A 23679-nucleotide genomic window follows, 5' to 3' on the forward strand; every position below is an offset into this window, starting at 1 on the left:
TAGGCACATGCTAAATGTATGTGTTTTCTTGTTTTTTGTGCAATTAACTTGTGTTTCGCATACCGCATATATTACCTTGTGTTAAGGTGGCATCTTTCAATCAAAATGCTCGCAGGCGGGGCTTGCTACTGTGCATCTGGTGGGTTTCGCCGATATTACTTTTTGCAGCAACAGAACTGAAAAGCTAAAACGAATTTATTCACTTGAGGAACACCATAACTCTACTGCGGATGTTTCAGCTAAATATGTACAGGATTAAATATTACACAGGGTTCATAAAAAATAGTAAAACGTTAAATAGAAAAAGTGCGGTTTTGACATTCAGACTAATAGCGACACACAACACTAGAAACGTTTACTTAAAAGACCACCAACGTCGCTCTAACCATGTAAACAGTTGAAACGTTTAAACGTCGCGGCGTTAGTGTCACATGACAGGAAGAATGCGCTTGTAGTTTTTCACGTGGGTTTTATAGTACTCTTGTTTACAGAATTGTTTGTAAGTAATGTAAGGTAGTTTTCTCTTATCGTCGTTTGGGTGTTACAGCGTGAATCTTAGAATTAGGAATTTCTTGTTTATATACAAGCTTTGATCGGGTGCCTGATTAACGAGTGTACAAGGTCACCATGGCTACTAAAGTCCTGTGAGTACTCTATGCTGGTAGTAAAACGTTAATAGTGGTTGTAATTGGTGGCACACTAGATATCTCATTGCAGTGCACCGCTGAATGCAGTTATTCCAAATGTGATGTTTGTATTCTTTGCTTTTGTCTTTGTAATTGTTTCGTTATTGAATGTATAACCATAGTTGCAACCTTTTTAAGAGTCCCACCTGGGACGTTGTAGTTCAAACCATGTCTACCACTATCAGCAACCAATGAGTGGGTTTCACTTAATTGCAAAATAATGTTTATCAAATTGTCGTTGTGTTATGAGCTATATGGCGAATTACTTACGGTAGTGTCTTTTCCTGCGACGCAGAATTTATTTTCTAACAAAAATCTCAGGGCTTTTGATTTGCCATTTTTAGGTTAAATTCCTCTTCTCCCCACATGGCACAGCTACCTATGTTGGGGACTGTCCTGAAAAAAAAAAGACGGTCAAGTGACAAACCAAATTTGGCTTTGGCAGAAACATGTTCAATATTTTATAGTTAAGGACAGCGTGTAAGCTATGATGACATCAAAAGCAAGATGTGCTTGATGTTAAAAATAGTATTAAAAAAAACGAATATACACCAGTCTTCGCTAAATACAGAAGGCCAAGTGCGTGAAGATTTTCTGTTCTGAAAAATAATTGCTCCTCATTGAGTTTATACTTCGATGATTAAATGCTTGGAGATGGGGAGTTAGGTGTCGGCTTTACATAAGTAAGGGTTGCTATAATTTTGAACCATAAACATTGCTTCAATTTCGAAGAAATAATTAGATTTTGTCTACCTTTGCTTTCAGTCCATTCTATGGTAGTGGCAATACAGAACGTGAGACAGCACAAGGTAAAACATCAAAACGTGCAAAACATTTTTTTTTACAGAGTAAATTGTATGAATATCTGCGGTATACTAGGTGTACTAATGTGTATTGTTTGGGAAGATGTCACTTGCTCTCTAGTGTACTGCTAATACATTGCTGCACTGCTGTTTGGTTTTCACTGGTACTGCTAATACATTGCTGCACTGCTGTTTGGTTTTCACTGTACAGCAGATGCAGCAGCTGTTAAAGAGCATAACAATACATGGATGACATTCTTAGATTAACCACCTCCCACTCCCAAACAGGTGTAAAATAACATTGCTAATCATTACCAATGTAACAAATCAGAGAAGAACAGAAATATAGACTGTCTGAGCAGAAGACTGTTTTAATCAACTAGTCTGTCTCCATATGTATTGGATAACCTATGGATTCTCTTAAGAATTGAATTTTTATCCCATGTATTCTTGAATTCCCTTGACATATTGGTCAATCATATTATTTCAGTACAATTTATGTAACAAAAAATCCTTTTCCTCCCTCTGCAGTCCACTTTCACTTTGTGAAGTCAGATTGTGTCCTTTTTGCTCTCATAAAAAAGGGCATAGCAAAATTAATTTAAAATGGGTGGCGAAAGCCAAACACACTCTGGCTAGGCTTATAGATGCCCTAGGGCAGATAGCCTAGTATGAACCTATAAAACTGATTATGTAGAATTTAATCTACTTGGATGCTTGCATTATGTATTAACCCTATTATGTATCACTGATTCCTCATCAAAAATATATACTTTCCTCTCGAACATTTTGCATTTTCCTGTCGAAAGCATTGAAAAGGACTGGCCTTGGTACTGATCTCTTTGATACCCCACTTGCCTCTACACTGATTTGTGAGTAGATAATTACAATAAATTATGCTACAGCACTCCCAGTCTTTCGTACAGTTAAAATTAGTTTTTTTATAGGTGCTGCTGTTTCTGGAACAGTGTGATTTTTTTTTTTTTCCCCCTTAACTGTAAAATGCCCAAAATGCTTGTAATGAAAGGTAAAATGATTGCTTACTTGGCAGGTAATATGCATCACAGAAATGAGTCCTTATCCACTAACTCCACAAACATCGCCTCTAGAGCAAAGGAGGTTATAATGCCTCTGTACTCATCACTAATCAGGCCCATAATTAAGTATAATGCCTCTTTTAGCATATATCATATGAAGTACACACACCAATTGGAGAGACATCAGAGGTTTCTAACCAAGAAGATCAAGGGACTCTTAAGTCCCTGTCACTGTACTCTGTATTGTATAGACTTCTTAGGGGAGATTTATGCCTGGCTTACAGAGCAATCTCAGACCCAAACCTAATGAATTTGCTACACATCCATAAATCAAACGGGACTACAGCTGTCCGTTCCAGGGGCATAAATATGGCCTTTGACTTGAATAGGACATACCGGAAGGACAGATTTGTCTCCCAGTGACTGCCACGTCTTTGGAATGGGCTTACCAATTCATGTGAAACAAAGCACCTCTATGACACTGTTCAAAAGGAAGCTGGACGAGTGGATTGGGCATTGGGCACCGTAAAGTTTACCGGGGGTAGCGCGCACAACTTCCTGGTCATGGGTGGTAATTACTAAATACATTCCTGGGTATTGACTAGAGTATCTATGGTATTACACTGAGATGAAACAGCTAGGCTTGAAATGACCTCTGGGTCGATAGCCTCCTATGATCATAAGTACAGGGATCACCTCCCAATAATAGGTTATACAAAAGAATCACTTGGTTCAGTGACAGTGCTCTTGTTCCAAAAACAAATCTGGGGAGTGGAAGTATCTTGAGCAGTGGTCCACCACAGCTGGCCATTATTATTCTGGATCAGATCTGAACTCTCAACAGTAGAGGGCATAGACACTTGTCAGTGTTTCAAATTACATAATGTCTTCAAGACCCTGACTTGGTCGTTCAGAAGACTCCTACATAAAGTAATCACAAGACATTTCAGTATGTGGTAATGTAAAAGTTCTGGAAGCTGTAGTAGTATGTGGACCTCTTAATAAAGCGTATTATCCAACAATGGTTTTTATTACTTGCCTTTGGTAAGTCAGAATGCACTGTACTTTCTGTAACTTTTGTTGCCTGTTTTCATGAACTTTTTAAGAGGAAAACAATGATTCGATTAGTGAGTTATGTATCAGTCTGAGACCTTTTTTTTTTTTGTAATATCTGTATTAATTATAACTGATAAATGACAGATTTTGACCAATTAACTATTTTAAAAAAAATAAGCCACAGCAAAAAACAACTGTTTACAAAGGTGTCTGCTATGTAACTTGCACTCTATTCTTGCTATATAAAGAAAAATCCTTGTTGCTATAACAAGATTGCATCTGTTTATTTAGCAGTTCATTGAGTTTCATCCGGTGTTGTAAAAAGTCATAATTCTGGTTGTCCTCATCTTGATCATTAAAAGTTTGTATTGACAAATGTCGTTTGCAGTATTTATTAATTCTTTCAGCATTGGCAAACATTCTTCCAATTCTTTGTGATTTAAAAGTTTGTATTGACAAATGCCCGTTGTGGGATTTATGAATTCTTTCAGTGTTAGGAGTTTGTTCAGTCTTCAAATTCTCTGTGATTATTTTCCTTGCCTGTAAGTGGGCAGTTTATTATCTTTACAGTCACGTATTGGTGTGTTGAATAGGATTAATGATTTGGTGAAAGTGAATTTATCATTAAATAAAGCCTGTAGAAAAACAATATTACCCCAGAATGGTGTAATAACTTCACAGCCAAAAAACATATGTTGCCAATCAGCTTTAACATTTCTTTTTTTCTCCGACGTGCTACTTTTTTCTTATACTATTCTATGCAGTTATGAAAGTTTTATGTATAAATTTCTATGTAAACAATTTCCACTTTATAGAAGATGCAGTATATTTTGAAGATGCCAGCATACATTTTGTATCTTCTTTATTTTAGTAACAATTATTTATGATTTTGAAATAATCCCAGTAGCTTTCATTAAATGTTCTGCTGCATTTTTAGTAACCTTGTATATTGTAGAAAAAGGTAATTTTTCCATTATTCTCTGATCTAATAATGCAATTAAGAAATCCAGTGAAATTTGGTACAAAATTTTATTGAAGGTTTTATTAATTTAATTTTCTATTGAAAATCAATTCTGTATATCTAACCACGTGTCTTTTAGTAGTTCAATATTCAACAGTTTGCAGGTTTTCTCCATCCATCAGTTGATTCCAGTATATCAGATTATTCCCCTCAAATATTTTGTTTATTTTATACAAGTTAAAAGTACATATATTTTGTGTACATGCTATAGCAAATAACAAAAAAACATGCCTTGCATCCTGGATTCTTATAAGTCAAATTTCTAAAGGTAATTAACATTAAGTGAATATAAGATGAATTGATTGCACTGCTATTTTCTAGTATATAAATTGTTTAACATCCAGAGGAATTTATTATTTGTTATATTTTGCTGTGTGTATGTGATTTGATTCCATACATGTACTTTCTTGTATGTTTTTCCATTTAGCATTATTGTTTTTATTTATTTTATTTATTTAACATTTTTTAACCGGGAAAGTCCAACTTGGAACAAAGCCAATTTTCAGTGGAGGCACGGGGAGAAATGCTCCAAATACAATAAGGAGATTGTTTTTATAATTGACGATAAAGAATATAGCTACATATCTGGCATACCTATTCCACCCAGAGACCAATCTCTTACATGGTGCTTTAATCCCAATCTAGATTTATTAGGATACAAAAAAAAAATAAGAATTGGGAAATTAAACTATTTTATGCTTTTTAGGAAGAGGTTGTGAAAGTGTTGCATTATATATAAAACCTTTGGTAAAAGTCATTTTTATTAAAGAAATTCTCCCTTCCATAGGAAAAGGAAACTTGTTCCATTTATTAATAAGGCTATTAGTAGTACCTAGACTATTATGATACTTTTCTTCTGTTGTATTCTTAATATCTGTTAAAATTATAATTATTCCCAAATAGGTATTTTTTTATCTCTACATATTCAGAAAATCTTTCTTCCAAATTTGTAATATTGGTGTTTGAGTAAAATATTTGTTTACTTTAAATACAGCCTTAAGAGAACTTTTATTATCATTTAAAGTTAGAAGACTGTCACCTGCAACCAATAATGTCTTAGAATTTAATTTATTATTTATCTGTATGTCGTTATCTGTTCTTGATCTTGTGTAGTTTGCAGATGGTTCCATAATTAAAGTAAATAATTTAGAAATTGACTCTGATATACAAGTCCCTATTTTTATGTAAGTAAGAATTTGTATAAAGTAAATTAATGAGCTGTGAAAAACTGTTAGAGAAATTATCCTCTTCTAACACCAGTAATAAATATTTCCAATTAACTGAGACAAAAGCATTGTTTATGTCTAAACTTAATGTCAAACTATCTTTTTATTATTAGCAAAATCTATTAGTTAATATTCTTTTTAACATTATCATATGTGTTCCTGTTTATTATAAATCCAGTTTGATCATTATTAATCATGTATGGTAATTGTAATCTAGAAGTATATAGCTGTGCATATTTTTTAATCCATATTTAAAAGTGAAATTGGCCTGTAAGAGGAACATTGCTGGATTTTTATCATCATTTGAAATTGGGGAAATAAGTGTGTATTTCCAGGATGGAGGAACTTTTGTTACATCTAATCATTTGAAAAACTTAATGCATCTAACCATTTGAAAAACTTTAAACAAAATGTATAAAGCTTCTTTATGTAATAATTTATATAGTTCCAATATTCTGCCATCATTACCAGGTGCTTTGTTAGGTTTTAGTTTATTTGACTTTTAAGTTCGGCATTATTGTAAGCTTATCTATTAATTTCTTATCATAGGTTCATAGGAAGTTACTAGGCTATTGGCCCTGAGGCCCTTATAAGCCTAGCTAGAAGTTTAGCCCATGCATAGACAAATCGGCACCCAATGCCCCTGTCCAGCAGGGACGGCTGGAATCCCAGAGATGTATTTTCTATTTCCCATCCAGTTATCTAGATTGCGCTTAACAAGGGGGTAAGTACTCTGCTTGATGTGGAGAGGGAGTTTATTCCATAGATGGGGGAGTCTCTGGGACACAAATCTGTCCTGCCAGCAAGTTCTATTGATGTCACAGACCAAGTTGAGGCCGCATGTGTGGGTTACTCGAGTGGAGCTTGACTTGCAGATATGCAGCAGTCCCATCGAGGCGGGGTCCGAGATTGGCTTGCATGCCAGACAGAGGTTGCCTCTGAGGAGTCTGTTTGAAACAGAGTAGAGGCATAGGGTTTCTATCTGTGTATGGTAGATTTTTGAGGCCCTGGATCCTCCTGGTGAGGAACCTCTGTGGTCTCTCCAGCTCCAGGTACACGCCGAATGGGGCATTGCACTCAATAATGGGTCTTATAAGGGAAGAATACAGGGATGTTATGACCTCCTTGTCCCTGGATGAGATACCCTTACTTATGAGATTGGCCATGTAGAAAGCTTTCCATACAATGGAAGCAACATGGATGGTGGTCAAAAGTCAGGTCGGTATCAATCTGGGTGCCCAAAACCCTCACGACTGATTGCGTGCTTGGAACATTATTAATTTCTGGAGCATTTCTCCCCGGGCCTCCGCTGAAAACAGGATCTGTGGAACCTAGTCGGACTTTCCCGGTCAACAAATGTTAAATAAAATCAAAATGTGATAATTTGTGAGGACATCCCTCTCCCCAAAAGGATGATGATGATGCATTTTGTATTCAGCTTGAGGCCATGTTTCTGGCACCAGTCATATTTGTTTGGGATGTTCACGTCACTAGGGGAATTGATGACAGCTCCCAACTTGCAGTCATCTACAAACTTGGCCAGCCATAGCCCACTGGTTTTGGCCTGTACCTCAGAAAAGTATATCCCAAATAACAGCGGCCCCAAGACGGAACCCTGGGGTATGCCACTCGACACGGGTCTACTGCTTGAGGTGGCTTCCCCTATTTTGAATAGGTGGGTTCTGTCAGTAAGCCAGTTTGCTACCCATCTGGTAACATACAGATTGATGCCTAGTTGAGAGAGTTTATCCATTATGCCCGAGTGGGGAATAGTGTCGAAGGCTTTGGCCAGGTCAAGGTAGACAGTGTGCACTGTCTTCCCCTCCTCCATGGCTTTGGTGACTGTTTCAAAGTCAACAAATTTAACAGACATAACTTCCCCTTGACGAAACCAAACTGTGTGGGATTGAGTGTTTGGAGGTTGCCAATGTCCTTGTTTATGAGGTCCATGATAATCCGTTCCATGGCCTTGCAGATCAGTCTAGTTAGGCTTGTGGGTCTATAATATCCCGGATCAGTGGATGCTCCACCTTTGTGTAAAGGGATGTCAGTGGCTGTCCTCCACTCAGCTGGGACAAAAACCAGTACTCTGGTTTTGGTTGAATAGGGTGCCTAGTTTGCTATGTCTACGGCATTTGTATATGTGGTGTCCTTGACCATCAGTTCTGAACAGATCTGGGTGCTACCTTTGAGATTACACATGTGAAGAAGGCCTTATGATTTTCTCTAGTAGATGTGGCCAATTTGGACTGGAAGTTTGCTTTGGAGGATTTCACCAGTGCTCTTATTTTCTTGTATAGGCTGGGGAGAGATCGATTCATATTGGGCACCTGCTCCTTCTTGGTCAGCAATTTTTTTCTTCTGTTATAGAGTTTATGTATTGCAGATGTGCACCAGAGAGGTTTACTCTTCCTCATGGAGGATGATTTAGTCTTGTCAGGTGTTCCTGATTCTGTGCATTTAAAAATGTTCATATAGTAATTTTGGTATAGTTTTGGATACTGGTGCCAGTTCCTAGAGAGGGGGAGGGGGCTGTGAAGCTGTGAGGGATGGTATAATCAGCTTTGGAGAAGTTTTTTTGATGGTGACTTCAAACGTGACCACTTTATGGTTGGATCTTACAAGGGAGGATGATACTGTAGGGATGCTGCAGTGGCTACTCATATTAGTTAATACTAAGTCCAAGATGATATCACCTCTTGTGGGGGTATCGACTAGCTGTTCCAAAGCATTTGGATTTACAAAATCGAGGAAACTTTGAGTATTTGTGTTCTGGCAAGAGTAGTCCTTCCAGTCTGTGTTTGGGTAGTTAAAATCACCCAGGATCAGGGTAAAGGGTTGAATCAGATTTGGGGGCCAGTAGCTAGCTGTTATTTTGTATAGGGGTCTTGCCAATAGTTAACTGCACCTGGCGTGTCTCCTGTGCGTCATACTGTTTGACCAGCCTGGAGGTGTGTCTTTAATATATATTGAAACACTACCTCCTTTGGCTTTACTACCCACAATTTGGGGTCTGAATGTGTGATAGGATGAGTAACCAGGTAAGGTTGGGGTGCTCTCCACAGCTTTGAACCAGGTTTCTATGACCACACAGATGTCAGCATTTTCCAGGGTTAGGAATGTTAGCAATAAGTGCAGTTTTGTGTTTAGTCTCCTAGCATTTAGCAGCATAGCCTTTAATTTGTTTTGTTGAAATTTTTATGCTGGTAGGTTTAACCTCATCACTTTCCTAAAAAAGGCACTATAGGGGAGACAAGAGCCTTTGCCTGAATCCTGAAGCCCAGGTGAGACAGATGCAGGCCATCGCTGGCAAAGCATCGTGGTCTGCTGTTCATATCTTCCCAGGCTGTCAAGTACTGGATCCCCCTGGAATGACACCAGAAACTAAGCCAGTTGTTAAAGTCAATAATTTTCTGTTTGTATTCAGGCATTATTCTGAGTGACGGTAGAATGCTGCTTAAGGCTAGGGGCATACCTGCCTGGGGCACATATTCAGTGAGTTCAATCATGTCTCTCTTCATATAGTCCAGGGAGGTACATCTCAAGTCATTCACACCAACATGGATTATGACAGAGTCGTAACAGTACCTGTTGTTGAGAGACTTGAGTGCGTCTGTGATATGGTGGATTCTGGCCCCTGACAGACAACTAACCGTGACTTTCTCCTTATCCAGCCTGGTGAGAGGCACATCTGTGTGTCTCACAGTGGAGTCACCTGTGACTAATATGTTGGGTTTATGGTTAAGCCTTAGTGGTTGTGAGACAGAGATATGTGAACTGTGAGTGTTATGTGGTGTGTAGGGCTGTGGAGATGGCGTGTATATTTGCCTCGGAGGTCTCCTTTGTTTGGGTATGTTTTTGTTAAGGACCTCCACATATGTGGGCATGTGTTGTGTGGGTGGTGTTTTGAGGTGTAGTGATTGTGTTGACAGCCTTTTCAGTGCCAGATATTCTGGCTTGTGAGGGAGAGAGAGCTTGGACTCTAGATTCCTAATGTAATTGCATCTCTCACAAATTGTGTTCCTAGGTGGTAGTAGTAGGTGGTTATCTGTGTTTATAAGGCAGTTGCCGCACTGTCTCAGGATGCCTATATCAACCAGACTAGCAGGAGAAACTGTAGGAAATTACTCATCCATATTTTTCATAATCTGACCGAAAAAGCCAGGGAGAGCTAAGAGGTTAGCCTAAAGCCCAAGTGCTTAAACCAAAACTAAGTGGCTTAGAATAACACAATTTAAACAGGCTATAAACGAGCAGTAACAAAGGCAACAGGATGCAGCTGAACACTTTAGAGAACAAACCACAGCAAGTAGCAGAAAAAGCAAGATGAAGTAATGGAGCAGGAGGAGGAAGCACAAATGCAGAAAAAGAAGCCTGAATTTGAAAGGAAGCGAGGAGGAACAGAAGAAAATTCAAGGTTAAGGAACAAAGGGGGTTTGACCTTCCCAAATGATCTCTGTATTGGGTAGAATGAGCTAATGAGATGTGTCTGGGAATGTCCCTTATCAAATTTACAGTAGGGGCGGGCAACAGCAAAAGCAACAACTATGAGCCCAACTGCAGTGGGGTGGGTGGGCGGAAGAACAACAAAAATTCAACCACAGATCAGCAATTATATAAATGGAGACACAAAAGTAAATAATTCAGTCAAACAAATAAATAAAAACCCCACAGTAACTATTGCAGAACTGTTACACAAATAAATAAAAATGCAGTACCGATGAGCAAAATAAATACAACCAGCGCAGGGCTGTTAAGAAACTCTGAACAATTAAAGTGCGAAAAATATACTTGTGTAGCTCTGTAATTCAGATTGTTTAAGAAGTATTCTCCATCCATTCCTTTGCTCTTCAGTCAGCCTGTTTTTAGTATATTTCTTAATAAAGGTTTTAATTATTTTTAATGAATCCGTTGTTGGATTATATTGATTAATTTTATTAAAGGACTCTAAATATTTTTAAAAAGTCATTTATTGCAGTTACTTTTCTTACTTTCAGGGAATACAGTTCTTTAATGTGATTAGGGTTAATATATGTTTGTTCTGAAAGCTAATTTATGCATAGATATTTGGGTTTATAGAAATTATTTAATCTTCTCTAAATGTATCCTAGTTCTACGATTTAAAATTTCAAGATATTTTTCTGTTGTCACATTGTTTTGTCCTTTTTGATCCATTTTGTTTATCATTTTTTCCTGCAAATCTATCAAATTTTTATCCCATTGCTTTTCTTAACAACACACTATTTTTTTATTTTACAATTTAAATATGTTTTTAGAGCATCCCATACATAAATTTCAGATATAACTTCTGTGTAATTGATTTCAATGAAAGTTTGAATCTTGTTATTAATTCTTTAAAATCTTTTAAGCTAGTTATATAAACTGGTATCCTTTTAATGGAAATGCTGTTGCTAGTGTTTAATACAAGTTCAAATGTTATGGCATTATGTCCAGTTAGTAAAAGTTGTTTCATGTTCACTATTTATTCTTGATGGAGTTCCATGTCTATGAGAAAAATGAGTATAGAAAAGTGAATTTGAAAGTTCATTAATATCTTTAATCTGGAATGAATTTATGAGCTTTTTTAATGCCTTAGCCGATGCCAATATTCTTTGTTTTCATGTAGTATTAGAATCGTCATACTTTATACAATTAAAGTCTCCTGCCAAAATTATACTATCTTTTAGTCTCCTGCCAAAATTATACTATCTTTTGAAAGTTGTATTATATGTTCTAGTTGATGTTTAAATGTTGTAACACCAATACAAAGTATACAGTGAACATTAATGAAAGTATATAATTTCCTTTTTTATTTCCATTGTTACTGAGCAAAACATGTCTTTGTCATCACTGTATGTGTTTAATATGTTGGGAATTGGTAAAGAGTTTTTCCATAAAATTGCTACCATCTCTTTTCACGTTTGTAATGGGAACTACTTAGTGCTGTGTAATATGTAGTACTAAGCTCATTTGTATCATCTTGTAATAAATGTGGTTCTTGTAGAAAAATAATTTGTGATGTAAATAGACTTAGAAATGTTGTTAAATTACTTCTCTTGAGGTCACGGTGGTGCAGCGGTTGAGGTGTCGCCTCACAGCAAGAGGTTGTCTGCAGAGAAGGCGTTCCAGATGAAAATCGAACCGGAGTCTGCATGTCCTCCCCACGGTGGAGTGATTTAAAGACATGCAGGTAGGTGCGTGCGTATGTAAAGGGCATCGGTCAGAGGTCTAACATAGTTCAACTGCAGTATTTATGCTAAGCATTAGCCAAGTGTCAAACTCCATAAAAATAATGCAAACATCCCAACAGTGAAATCCGCTTCTAATTTTCTACTATGCTAAAAGGAAGAGAAAATACACCATCACTCCAGTGTCCACAAGCAAATAGTCAAAGTAACCAAACTAAAACAAACTCAGAGAGACTGCCATCTAAGTTTTCAGTTTCATGGGTAACTTCCACAGTCCTCTACTATTTTGTTCAGTAAAATGTCTAAAGTAAGTGGTAATGTTTACTTATAACATCAAATCTCCCAAATTTGTAAAAGTGAAGGGTAAACTAGTAAATTTTATTTATTTCAGATTATAAGCTGCAGTGTAACAACTAATCAGTACTACTGTCCTTTCCTTTAATACATACAATCTGGGACATGAAAAATAAACCAAGTTAAAGCTTACCCACAGATTATTCGTCATAGTTTAGCTTGACCCTCTCAGCATATCTTGCTATTGTAAGCATTCTCTGCAATAACAATAAATGACAGCCCAAGTTTCTTGAACATGTCATGTGTGAGTGTTGCAACAAGCATATTGCTGCAGTAGCTGGATGATGTAGGTACCTTACAGACAGTCCCCATCATCATCCCACAAAAAAACCCATGACTTGCTAAGGAAATGACACGTTAGAAAGATGACTTTTGCTATTGAAATGGTTGCAACTGAATGAAGAATTCAGCAAAAAATAAGAAATGCGCATTTTGGAATGATTCAGCGCTTAGCAAGTTCCCCTCGTCATGCTACTACTTAACATCTCTCTCTACACCATAAACACTCCTGTGTTCATGACTCAAACGAGGCTGCAAAACTGCTTCACACTCAGTTCTGCAATTTCTAAATATTACTAACAACAACCCTGTTTTAACAACTGGAAGCTCTGCACATCGATGCACAATGCTAGGCATAACAGCTCGCCACAATTTCTTATATCTTCATTAATATTTAAGTAAATGTAGCAGTGGTATCTTGGTTGGGACACAGAGGCAGCATCCACATGATTAATCAAACAGCAGCTGTTTTACTCTATTATAAGATGAAAATTATCATTAAAGCTATTAATATTATGAGTGATTAAAATAAACTAAGAGTTAAGTGATGCAACTAGAAGTCCCATGGAAATAAATTGGAAGATACATTTTCTAGACATATACATTTACACTTTTTTTCACTCTTTTCCTTTGAGAAGGGCTGCGGTCAAACCACACTGTCAGTTAATCTAATAAGCCTAACCCTTCACCAAAAGGCAATGACCGAACACACTAAGCATTGCTTTACATATGAAACTTGTTATACAGGAATGTTAAAATGAAACTTAACACTTTAAATCAATAGTAGAAATAATTCCTGTCTCTCTAATGTATGAAGTCTGATGTAAAGTCACTCTAGTCTTTAACTATTTTCAGTCATCCTACCCTCAACAAGCTTGTGAAGTTGGCAGGAAAAATCAAGTTAAGCATAACATCAGAAAGCTTCATCTTGCTTAATTATAAGTGCTTGAGCTCTAATTGTTCTATGACTAGCCAGTATAGCTTTACATTCAACTGCCAAAATCTGAATTATGACTGTTCAATGAGTCAGAGAGAGCAAAAGTAAATTGAGAGATTCCATTAATTTTATGTATACTTAAATGACAACAACTATCTTTTTTAAATAAAGCACTTTGCTAATTTTAGGCTTCATATCATTTGTTATAAAAGATTTTTTAGATAAACTTAAGTCTGGATCATACTCTCCCCCCCCCCCCCCAGCGCCTTCACCAGAAGTAGGACTGTAAAGAAGATACGCAGTTGTAATTCTATTTGTAATTTTGATTTAGTCCATCAAGCCATAAAAATAAACATAATGATAAAAGATTAATGAACTACAAACCCCAGATCCTTCTTGCATTATTAGTTATCTGTATATATTCTTTGACCTATACAAAATAACCACTTTAATATAGTAACTTTTATGCAAACTAGACAGCATTAGTGTGTAATTAGTCAACTTATTATAACTTGTTTTATTTTTCAATCTCATTAATAGACTTATGTTAAATATATGTATATAAATGTTAATTACCCAAATACTTCCGACCCACTCTACATCCTGCTTTCTATCTCTATACTACAGTACTAAATTCTCCTCAAAACTGATATACAGTGCCTTTCTGTGCTCATGCTCAGTCCTGCATCAGCAAAGTTTGTCTGATCATGCTATCATATGTGATATATCTGATGATTGTATTGATACAATGTAGTCCTTTCATTAGTTTTATACAAATCACTTCTTCATATTGTTTTTTTATATCTTGTATTATAAATAATATCTAGTATTGTGTATATCTTGTATTATAAATAATATCTAGTATTGTGTATATTACCTCTAAACATGTAGCTGTATTAGTGGAGCTTTTCTCCCCGGGACTCCGCTGTAAATGGACCTCCGTCCAGTCGGACTTTCCCGGTTAACAAATGTAAAATAAAATAAATAAATAAATAAATAAAATAAATAAATTATTAACTTTAAACTGAAAAATAAAAATAGATCAAATGAAAAAGTACTTGCCTTATTTAAGAATGCATCCAAGCTATGTTAAGAAAGGATCATGAGTAATTAATAACTGATAAAATTGTAAGCCTAATTATGGTGTTTAAAGTGTCATTTTTCATTTCATTTCTTCTTTTTTTCATTAGTTTTCCAGTTTCTTTCTGCTTCTCTTTTCAAGGAGCTGCTGTTCCATTCCATATATTCTAATTGTTCTATTTTATTTTTCATTTTTAGAAATGTCTTAGCATTGTCAAGTTCATGAAAAATTTTAATTTCATCTGGTAGTAATATTTTAAGTCTGGTTGGAAATAGCAGGTGCACATTGATGTGTCTCCTCTTTAATTATTTAAATAGAGGAAGAATGCTTTTTCTATTAGACATCACTGCAGTTCAGTAGTTATTATGAAATTTTATTTATCTCACTATAGTAGATCTCAGAGATGGATTAGTTTTAGATATAGATGATGCAACCAAGGATTTATGAGCTCTTTCAGTTCCAAATTACATTGCTTCTGGTAAATCAAGAATTTTAGGGAGCCAGGATGTTAAGTTTGTCATATTTTAACCTTCAGTCTTCTGAGGTAAACAAAAGATACAGATGTTCTCCCAGATCTATTCTCCAAGTCTTCAATTTTGCTCAAAGGTAGAGTATTCTGTCTTAACAAGAATTCATTGTTTTCATCTTCTGTTAATCTCCCTTCCATGTCATTTAAGGCATCTTCTGTTGCTGATATTTGAATTTTCTACTGATTAAAAGGCTCTTGTATTTGTTTCATTCGTTTTTTTTTTCTTAGAGTAGTTTATTTTATCCATTTTCATTGAAAGTTCTTGAATGTTGGTTAAAACATTCTGAAAATCATTTTTCATGGATGATTGTTGTGAACTTGTCTTAGTGTGACTCATTCTGTAATCCAGGTGAGGACTTTTTCTAAGCAAATGTTTGATAGAAAAATTATGATATATACGAAGAAGCTATCCTTCAGAACAACTCAAGGTAGTAGTTTTTAGTTTAAAAAAAAAAAACTGAATAGGATAACTTAGAAATATAATTTCCTGTCAGAAATTAAATAAAATAGAAAAGATCTGCTAGCCTGTCAGCATCCTAGACACCCCCCCCCCCGTGATCTCAATCTATAACTGTTAGAATTCTAAGGAATTGCAGTAGACGGGGCAGTATAGTATGTGAGACTATGTCGTGAAGTTGTGGATACTTGAGGATTGGATGCAAACTTGATAGATTAAATTTTACCACATGAACACAAACGCGAAACCTCTAAACAGGTTATGAGATAGAAAATACTAATGCATTATAGATTAGATTGCAGTCATACAACCTACCTGCCTTTAAGATGCATATTTGCCATAACACCATATTGATAGTGGCTACTTTATCAAGATTATTTATGAAGGAAGGTAATGACTGTCATCTTGCAGTTGGAAGCTTATTCTATAATCTTGGAAGGTGCTGCTCAATTCCAGACATAGACTTTCAAGCAGAGCTGGATCAGATGTTGCAGAACAGAGTGTAGTCCCATCTTGTTTAGTTGAGTCCAACTTTTCATGATGTCAAGGACTTTCATACACCAGGCTGTTCTGATGAAGCTCGCAATGCAACTTCTTTGCACAATAAACTTTTGTTTTTACTGGATTATCTCCGTTATTATAGAGACCTAGGTTGGGGTCTGGCGTGTCAAGACAGAGGAGTACAGCTTTCTTTATTTTCGTTTTCTTCGAAGAATGCCAATAGATTCAAAATGCAAGGTCTGCCCTTAACAAGCTAGTAGAAGTCTTTGTTTTAATATGTTCCATTTTTGACTGTCTTCATGATTTGTTTTAATATGTTCCGTTTTTGAGTGTCTTCATGATTTTTATAGGTTCATACTAGGCTATCTGCCCTAGGGCATTTATAAGCCTAGCCAGAATGTGTTTGGCTTTCGCCACCCATTTTAAATTTATTTTGCTATGCCCTTTTTCGAGGTTAGTATACTGTGCCTCTGTCTAACAGTGACACAGAAGTGATACCCGGGGTAAACCTACGATCTCCCATCCACTCATCAAGATTCCTCTTGAAGAGAGTCAATGAGGGACTCTGCCTAACCTGGACTGGGATTTTATTCCAGAGTGAAGGGAGCCTCTCTGTTATGAATCTGTCCCTCCAGCATGTCCTATTTATTTCAGTGCTGAGGTTCAAGTCTCTCGAGCGTGGCTCGATGGGATTTGGATTTTCTGAGGTGCAGCATGTCCATTAATTCCAGGTTGGACATGGCTTTATATCAGGCACAGATCGCCTCTGAACAGGCGGTATGCCACTGAGTAGAGCTGGAGTTTCTTTAACCGGGCAGCATATGGCATCTGTTTGAGCCCTTTGATCCTCTTGGTGAGGTACTTTTGGGGTCTTTCCAGTTGCTGCAGTTGTCTGGTAAGGTACATCCCAAAAGGGCATTGTACTCAATTATGGGCCTGATGAGGGATGAGTAAAGAGGCACGATTACCTCCCCTGATCTAGATGTGAATCCCTTCATGATTAGGTGGGCTATATAAAATGTTTTTCTAACCACTTTGGCCACGTGGTTGTCAAATGAGAGATTGCTATCAACTTGGGTCCCCAGGTCCCTAATTACTTCTTCTGTACTTAATGGATTACCACCTATGTGGTAATTTGTGGGCACTGTTTTTGCCAAAGGGGATGACTATACACTTTTTGGCATTTAGCTTGAGGTCATGGCTCTGGCACCAGTTGTCTGTTTCTATGAGGCCCTTTTGGAGGATGCTTGTGTCGGCTGGAGAGTCTATTATGGCGCCCAGTTTGCAGTCATCTGCGAACTTGGTCAGCCACAGTCCTTCCGTGTTGGCCTGTACCTCCGAGAAATATATACCGAACAAGAGAGGTCCCAGGACTGAGCCTTGTGGGACACCACTTGTAACTGGTTTGGAGACTGACATGGCTCCAGCAATTCTAACCATGTGGGTTCTGTCCTTGAGCCAGTTTGCAATCCATCTAGTGACATAGGGGTTTATATTTAAGCTGGTGAGCTTATCTATAATGCCCGAGTGGGGTATTGTATCGAAGGCTTTTGCGAGGTCCAGGTAGGCTGTGTGGACCACCTTCCCCTCGTCAGTGGCCTTGGTGACTGTTTCAAAGAAATTGTTTCAAAGAAATCAACCAGGTTTAAGAGGCAGGATCTGCCCTTAACAAAGCCGAACTGGGTAGGATCCAGTGTTTGTAGGTCACCAATATCTTTATTTATGAGGTCCATGATGATCCTTTCCATAGCTTTGCAGACCAAGCTAGTCAGGCTTATGGGGCGATAGTTTCCAGGATCCGTTGAGGCACCACCTTTATGGAGAAGGACCACTGTTGCTGTACGCCACTCTTTGGGCACATATCCTGTAGTAAGGCTGAGATTGAACAGTAGTTTTTTGGGTTTAGCTCTTCTTGGAGTTTATGTAGGACGCTCTCCGGGACACCATCTGGTCCCATTGATGCTGTGTTTTTTGCTTTGGAGAGGGCGGCTCTTACCTGAGCATCTGAGATGTCAGGGGGGCAGCACTCTGCTGGGATAGATATTTGCCCTTTTGGTGGGGGGGGGAGTTTGCGCTGAACAGGTCAGCTAGGATGTTGGCAATGTCTGTGGGTTCGGTGTATTTTTTGTCATTTTGGACTAATTCTGAGCATATCTGTGAATTACCACCCAGGTTCCTAACATAACTAAAGAAAGCCTTGTGATTATCCTTAGTGTCCTGTGCAATTTTTCTCTCGAAGCTGGCCTTAGACAATTTTATGTGTGCCCGTAGTTTTTTGCTAATACTGATCAGTGATGCCTTCCCTTTTTGGGATTTTGCTCTATCATTTAGTAGCTTCCTCCTTCTATTGTATAGTTTGTTTATGGCTGGGGTCCACCAGACAGGACGCCTGCCTTTGGAGGATTGGGTCTTGGTTTTATTTGGGATCGCATGATCCATGCATTCCTGAAGGTGTTCATAGAATGCGTTTTATAAAGGATTCTGCGGTCTGGGCTGTATTTTCCACAGGCCCGGGGGCTTTGAAGGATTCCACCTCAGTTTTGAGGAGTGTGAAATTTGCTTTAGAGAAGTTTTTCACTGTGGTTTTCTGGGCAGGGAGTGGGGTCGGGATGTGAATATCCAGTGAGATTAGTTTATGGTCTGATCTTACCAGTGAGGGATACACTTCTGGTCTGGAGCATAGAGTCCCCATGTTGGTGATGATCAGGTCCAATATGTTTTCCCCTCTTATGGGAGTGGTAACAAGTTGTTCCATAGCATTTGAGTTTATAAATTCTAGGAACCTTTGGGCTAGGGTGTTGGAGCTAGAGTAATGCTCCCAGTCTGTGTTTGGATAGTTGAAGTCGCCCAATATAATGGTGTTTGGAGAGACTTTCATATTTTCCAGTGTTCTCAGGAAGGCCGAGTGGGGTTCCTGGGTTTGGGGGGTGGTCTGTAGCAGGCTATAAACTGGAAGGCAGTTTTACCCACTGTTAGTTGCACATGGATAGTCTCTGATGCTTCGTGCTTTGCCACCAACCTGGAGGTGTGGGTATCTTTGATGAATATCGATACTCCCCCTCCTTTTGTGGTTCGGTCCAAGTTTTGGGGCCGAAAAGCATGGTATGAGGTATAATCTGGAAGTGCTGGGGTGCTCTCGGGAGCCCTGAACCAGGTTTCTGTTACTGCACAGATATCGATGTTCTCCATGCTAAGGAGAGTTTCGAGTGCGTGCATCTTGAGGTTTAGACTTCTGGCGTTGAGTAGCATTACTCTTAGTTTCTTATCCCTTGTGATACCTATGGAGGTGGGTTTGTCTTTTGAGCCTTGCCTAAAAAAGGCACTATGGGGGTAGCAAGAGCCTTTGCCAATATCCGAAAGCCCAGTGGTGACAGGTGCAAGCCGTCCCTAGCGAAGCATCGTGGCTTGTCGAGCATATCATCCCAAGCTGACAGGCATTGGATCCCCTTTGAATGACACCAGTACTTAAGCCAATTGTTGAAATTGATCATCTTGTCTTCATATTGCGGCATCATTCTTGGTGAGGGTAAGATGCTACTCAAGGTCAGGGTCATACAGGCCTGGGCTACATGCTCAGAGAGCTCCTTTATGTCTCTTTTCATGTAGTCCAGGGAGGTACGTCTCAGGTCATTCACACCAGCATGGACAATGACTGAGTCATATTTGTACTTGCCTTGGAGTGACCTGAGTGCTTGTGTTATGTGGCGGATCCTAGCGCCCGACAGGCTGCTCACTGTGACCCTCTCCTTGTTCAGCCTGGTGAGCGGGACGTCAGTGTGCCTGACGATAGAGTCACCTATTACAAGTGTATCAGGTGTGTTGTTTAGTCTTAAGGGCTGTGACTGTTTGGCACACTGGCTTTGTGAGATATGTGTTGCATGTGTTTTGTTTTGGGGTAGCGGCTGCTTGGGTGTCTGCTTTGGAGGTCTCTGCTGCTTCAGCAGATCTTTATTTAGAGCCTCTGAGTATGTTTTTGTGTGATTATGTGTTTGGTTTGCTGTCATGGTAGGTCTATGGGAGACTGGAATTGTAGTGAGTGTGGTTTCCTTCTCCTCCTGACTGGTTATGCCAGTACTGAGTTGAGAGAGCTTAGCCTCCAGTTTGGCTATATGGTTGCATCTCTCACATGTGTTGGAATTTGTTGGGAGGAGGAGAGGGTTGTCTGTGTACATGAGGCAGTTGTAACATTGCCTCAAGATTCCCAGATTCACCAGCTGGACTGGAGAGGAGATTGACAACTGACCTTTGGACATACTAGAATAATATTGGGAATTCCTTAATAATTGAAAACCAGGGCCAGTGGGGAGTGAGGGTGTAGTGCTTTTAATTTTTAGTGCTGACTTATATAATTGCTTTAGTGAGCAAGTGCCAGGTAACTTGTGCAATGTGTTACAGGTAACTTAAATGCAAAAACGACAAACAGTAACTTTCTTTCAAGTGAAATAAGGAAATAAGTACAGTAAGCAATGCAGATATCACTAGTGATCCACAGAAGCGCTGAGAAGCCGCGTATTAGGTGGAATTAGCATTCCAGGGAAATAACAAGCAAACAAACAACAAGCATATAAACAAAGCTAGATTCAGCAGGCCTGGATCTAGTCTATGCTACAGCAAACAAGGTGTACCAATTTCAGTAAGAAACAGTTCAAATATTCAGGCACTGTAAACCTTTAACCAGAGATTCCCAGCTCAGAAGGGCAGAGTCCAGCCTCTTCTCCCACAAGAGTGCAGACCACAAACCTTCTTAATGTAAAATAACTGGCCTGAAGCCCAAGTGCTTAAACCAGAACTAATACACTTTAAGAATAACAGACACTGGGCTCTCAATCAGCAGTTCCCAACTTAGAAGGATGAAAGCTACCTGTCCTGCCACCACAGTGCATGCCACAAACCTTCCTAATGTAAAACAGCCGGTCTGAATCCCAAATGCTTAATCCAAAAGACTTAGAATGATAGCTACACTTTAATCAAGGTACTACCAAGTAGTAATAAATACAATTGAATACTTTAGAGAATGCCTGGATTAGTGCTCAAGTTACACAAACAAAGCTAGATCCAGCAGGCCCAAATCCAGTCTATGCCACAGCAAACAAGGCGCACCAACTTCAGTAAGAAGCAGTTCAGATCTACATGCACTATAAGCCTTCAACCAGTAATTCCCAGCTCAGAAGGGCAGAGTCCAGCCTGTCCTCCCACAAGAGTGCAGACCACAAACCCTCTCAATGTAAAATAACTGGCCTGAAAGCCCAAGTGCTTAAACCAGAATTAATACACTTTTAGAATAACAGACACTGAGCCCTCAATCAGCAGTTCCCAACCTAGAAGGATGTAAGCTACCTGTTCTGCCACTACAGTGCAGACCACAAACCCTCTCAGTGCAAAACAACTGGTCCGAAGCCCAGTGTTTAAACCAAAAGGCTTAGAATGAGTTACACCAAGCAGTAATAAATACAATTGAGTACTTTTAAGATGATGCAAAAGTAAAAAAAAAAGTAGGTAGAAACACAAGTACAGTAAAAGCAGATGACATTTTTTTTTTTTTTTTTCTGAACAAGTGCTGAGATCAAAGAAACAGATTTGAGTGCTGAAACTAGAAAACTGGCTAGTTATAAGAAAAAAAAACTAAGGTAGAAGGATTCCCTCCATCACAGAAGGGCTTGGGGGCTCAGAAGCCTACAAATAGTCTATACCACTTAACAGGAAAGGCAGGAAACAAGCTTAAATTTTTTTTTTTTTCTGTTTCCCAGATGCTCTCTTTGTACACAGTAGGAGTGCCTGAAATCGGAATATGATCTCACTGCACTCAGTTGAGTGAGCAAATGAGATGGGCCCAGAAGGAGTATCCAAACACAAATTTACAAGAGGAGCGGGCAGTTGCAAGGCCACTAAGATTAACACCAAAACAAAAACAGGGAGGGTGGGTGGGACTAACTGAAGAGCAGAGTGAAAACTTCCAGTTCAGTTAATATTCCTTCCACACAGTTAAAATCAATTTAAATACTGTATTTTTTTGAAAAAAAGAGCAGATAAAGGTACTTAAATTCTCTTATACGTCCAGTTGAATATAGCAAGTTCTTAGCCGGCCAAAGCTGAGGTTTTTAAGCAGAAAATATTTCACACTGTACCACTTAAATAGGCAAGGACAGGAAATCAAAGAATGTGACTACCCCCACACCTGTAATTACTAGCAAATAACAAAATTCAGCAAACACTGACTAACTTCCAGTTCAGCTAATATTCCTTCCACACAGTTAAAATCAATTTAAATACTGTATTCTTTTGAAAAAAGAGCAGATAAAGGTACTTAAATTCTCTTATACGTCCAGTTGAATACAGCAAGTTCTTAGCCGGCCAAAGCTGAGGTTTTTAAGCCTTATCGTTCTTGTCAGGCTGATGGGTTTGATCAGTCTCCCCCTTTGGGAATTGCTAGCAATACAACCTCCATAATAGATCGGGAATGTGCCTACATGTTAACATTTTGTAACAAAAGTGATAGAAGTTTATTCAGGTTTTCCTCGATTCTGTACAATGAAGTTTGCATAAAAGTTTTCTGCAAACACATTTGCTATGTCCTACTAGGAGACCGTTTCATTATTGCTTAATAATATTTTAAATTCAGAATATTGTTCAGATTTCTGATCTGCCATTACTATTGCTGTCATTCTTTGTGACCAAAATAAATTCTTGGATCGATCTGAGATTCAATAAGAACTCCGCAGTTTTTCTACTTTATTTTCCTTACATTTATTTTTACAAATAGGGCACTTTATGAAAATTAACGAATTTCATTTTTTTTTTCTTGTTGTATAACCTGTTATGATTCTACCAGAGTATTTTTAATTTGCCTGCATATATGTATGTGTCTTGTCTTGCTGATGTGTGTTCATGGATCCAGGGTTTGTTAATGTCATACAACTCGGCAATAGGATCCTGTGCAGACTTTTTGGGGTCATTGAAGATAGTAATCTAGTTTGGTTTCATAAATATGTCATCAATTTTTAGCAATAACTCATGACTGAGTGTGGGTAATGCTTGATTTACTCATGGTTGTTGTGGTTTGGTCACAAGGGCAAAGCTGAGTGGTTAGACAAGCCAAACGTCAGTAAATCAAGCATTGGCCACACTTGGCCATGGGTTATTGCTACTATACAGTTGTGTTATTTTTTATGTTTAGTGTTTGTAGTTGTTTTCTTGTGTGTGTTGTGGTGTACTCATCCACTTTTATTTTAAGAGAAAAAATAGTTCCACTGGTTTTATTCAAATTTGTTTTTATGTAATTGTTGTATCCTTTTATTTGGGAACATGTAGTAAATAGAAAAAAGTTAAGAATTAATTTTTTTTAGTTATTGATATATTTGTCACATTGTATTTTGTTTTATTGTGCTTCTGTTTCATATTGCATCTTCTTGGCTTGTTTTCTTCTTAGTGTAAGACTTGTAATGAAAAATTAGGTTTATTTTCTTAGTGTAAGACTTGTAATGAAAAATTAGATTTATGTTAATTTAGATGTATGTGTAAGTTACT

General features: G+C 38.0%; 1 protein-coding gene across 1 annotated transcript in view; it reads left to right on the forward strand.

The window, feature by feature from the left end:
• Positions 1–416: 416 nt before the first annotated feature.
• The window catches only part of LOC122791726 (39S ribosomal protein L23, mitochondrial-like), an 888113-nt gene continuing 864850 nt past the window's right edge, over positions 417–23679 (forward strand). Inside the window, exon 1 of the mRNA XM_044059631.1 lies at positions 417–644. Within this exon, the coding sequence (XP_043915566.1) occupies positions 628–644 (17 nt within the window). The 5' untranslated portion in view covers positions 417–627. The remainder of the gene's footprint in view (positions 645–23679) is intronic.

The sequence above is a fragment of the Protopterus annectens genome, chromosome 17.part0 (genome assembly GCF_019279795.1).
Source record: "Protopterus annectens isolate FY-2018-M chromosome 17.part0, PAN1.0, whole genome shotgun sequence".
Classification (NCBI taxonomy): domain Eukaryota; kingdom Metazoa; phylum Chordata; order Ceratodontiformes; family Protopteridae; genus Protopterus; species Protopterus annectens.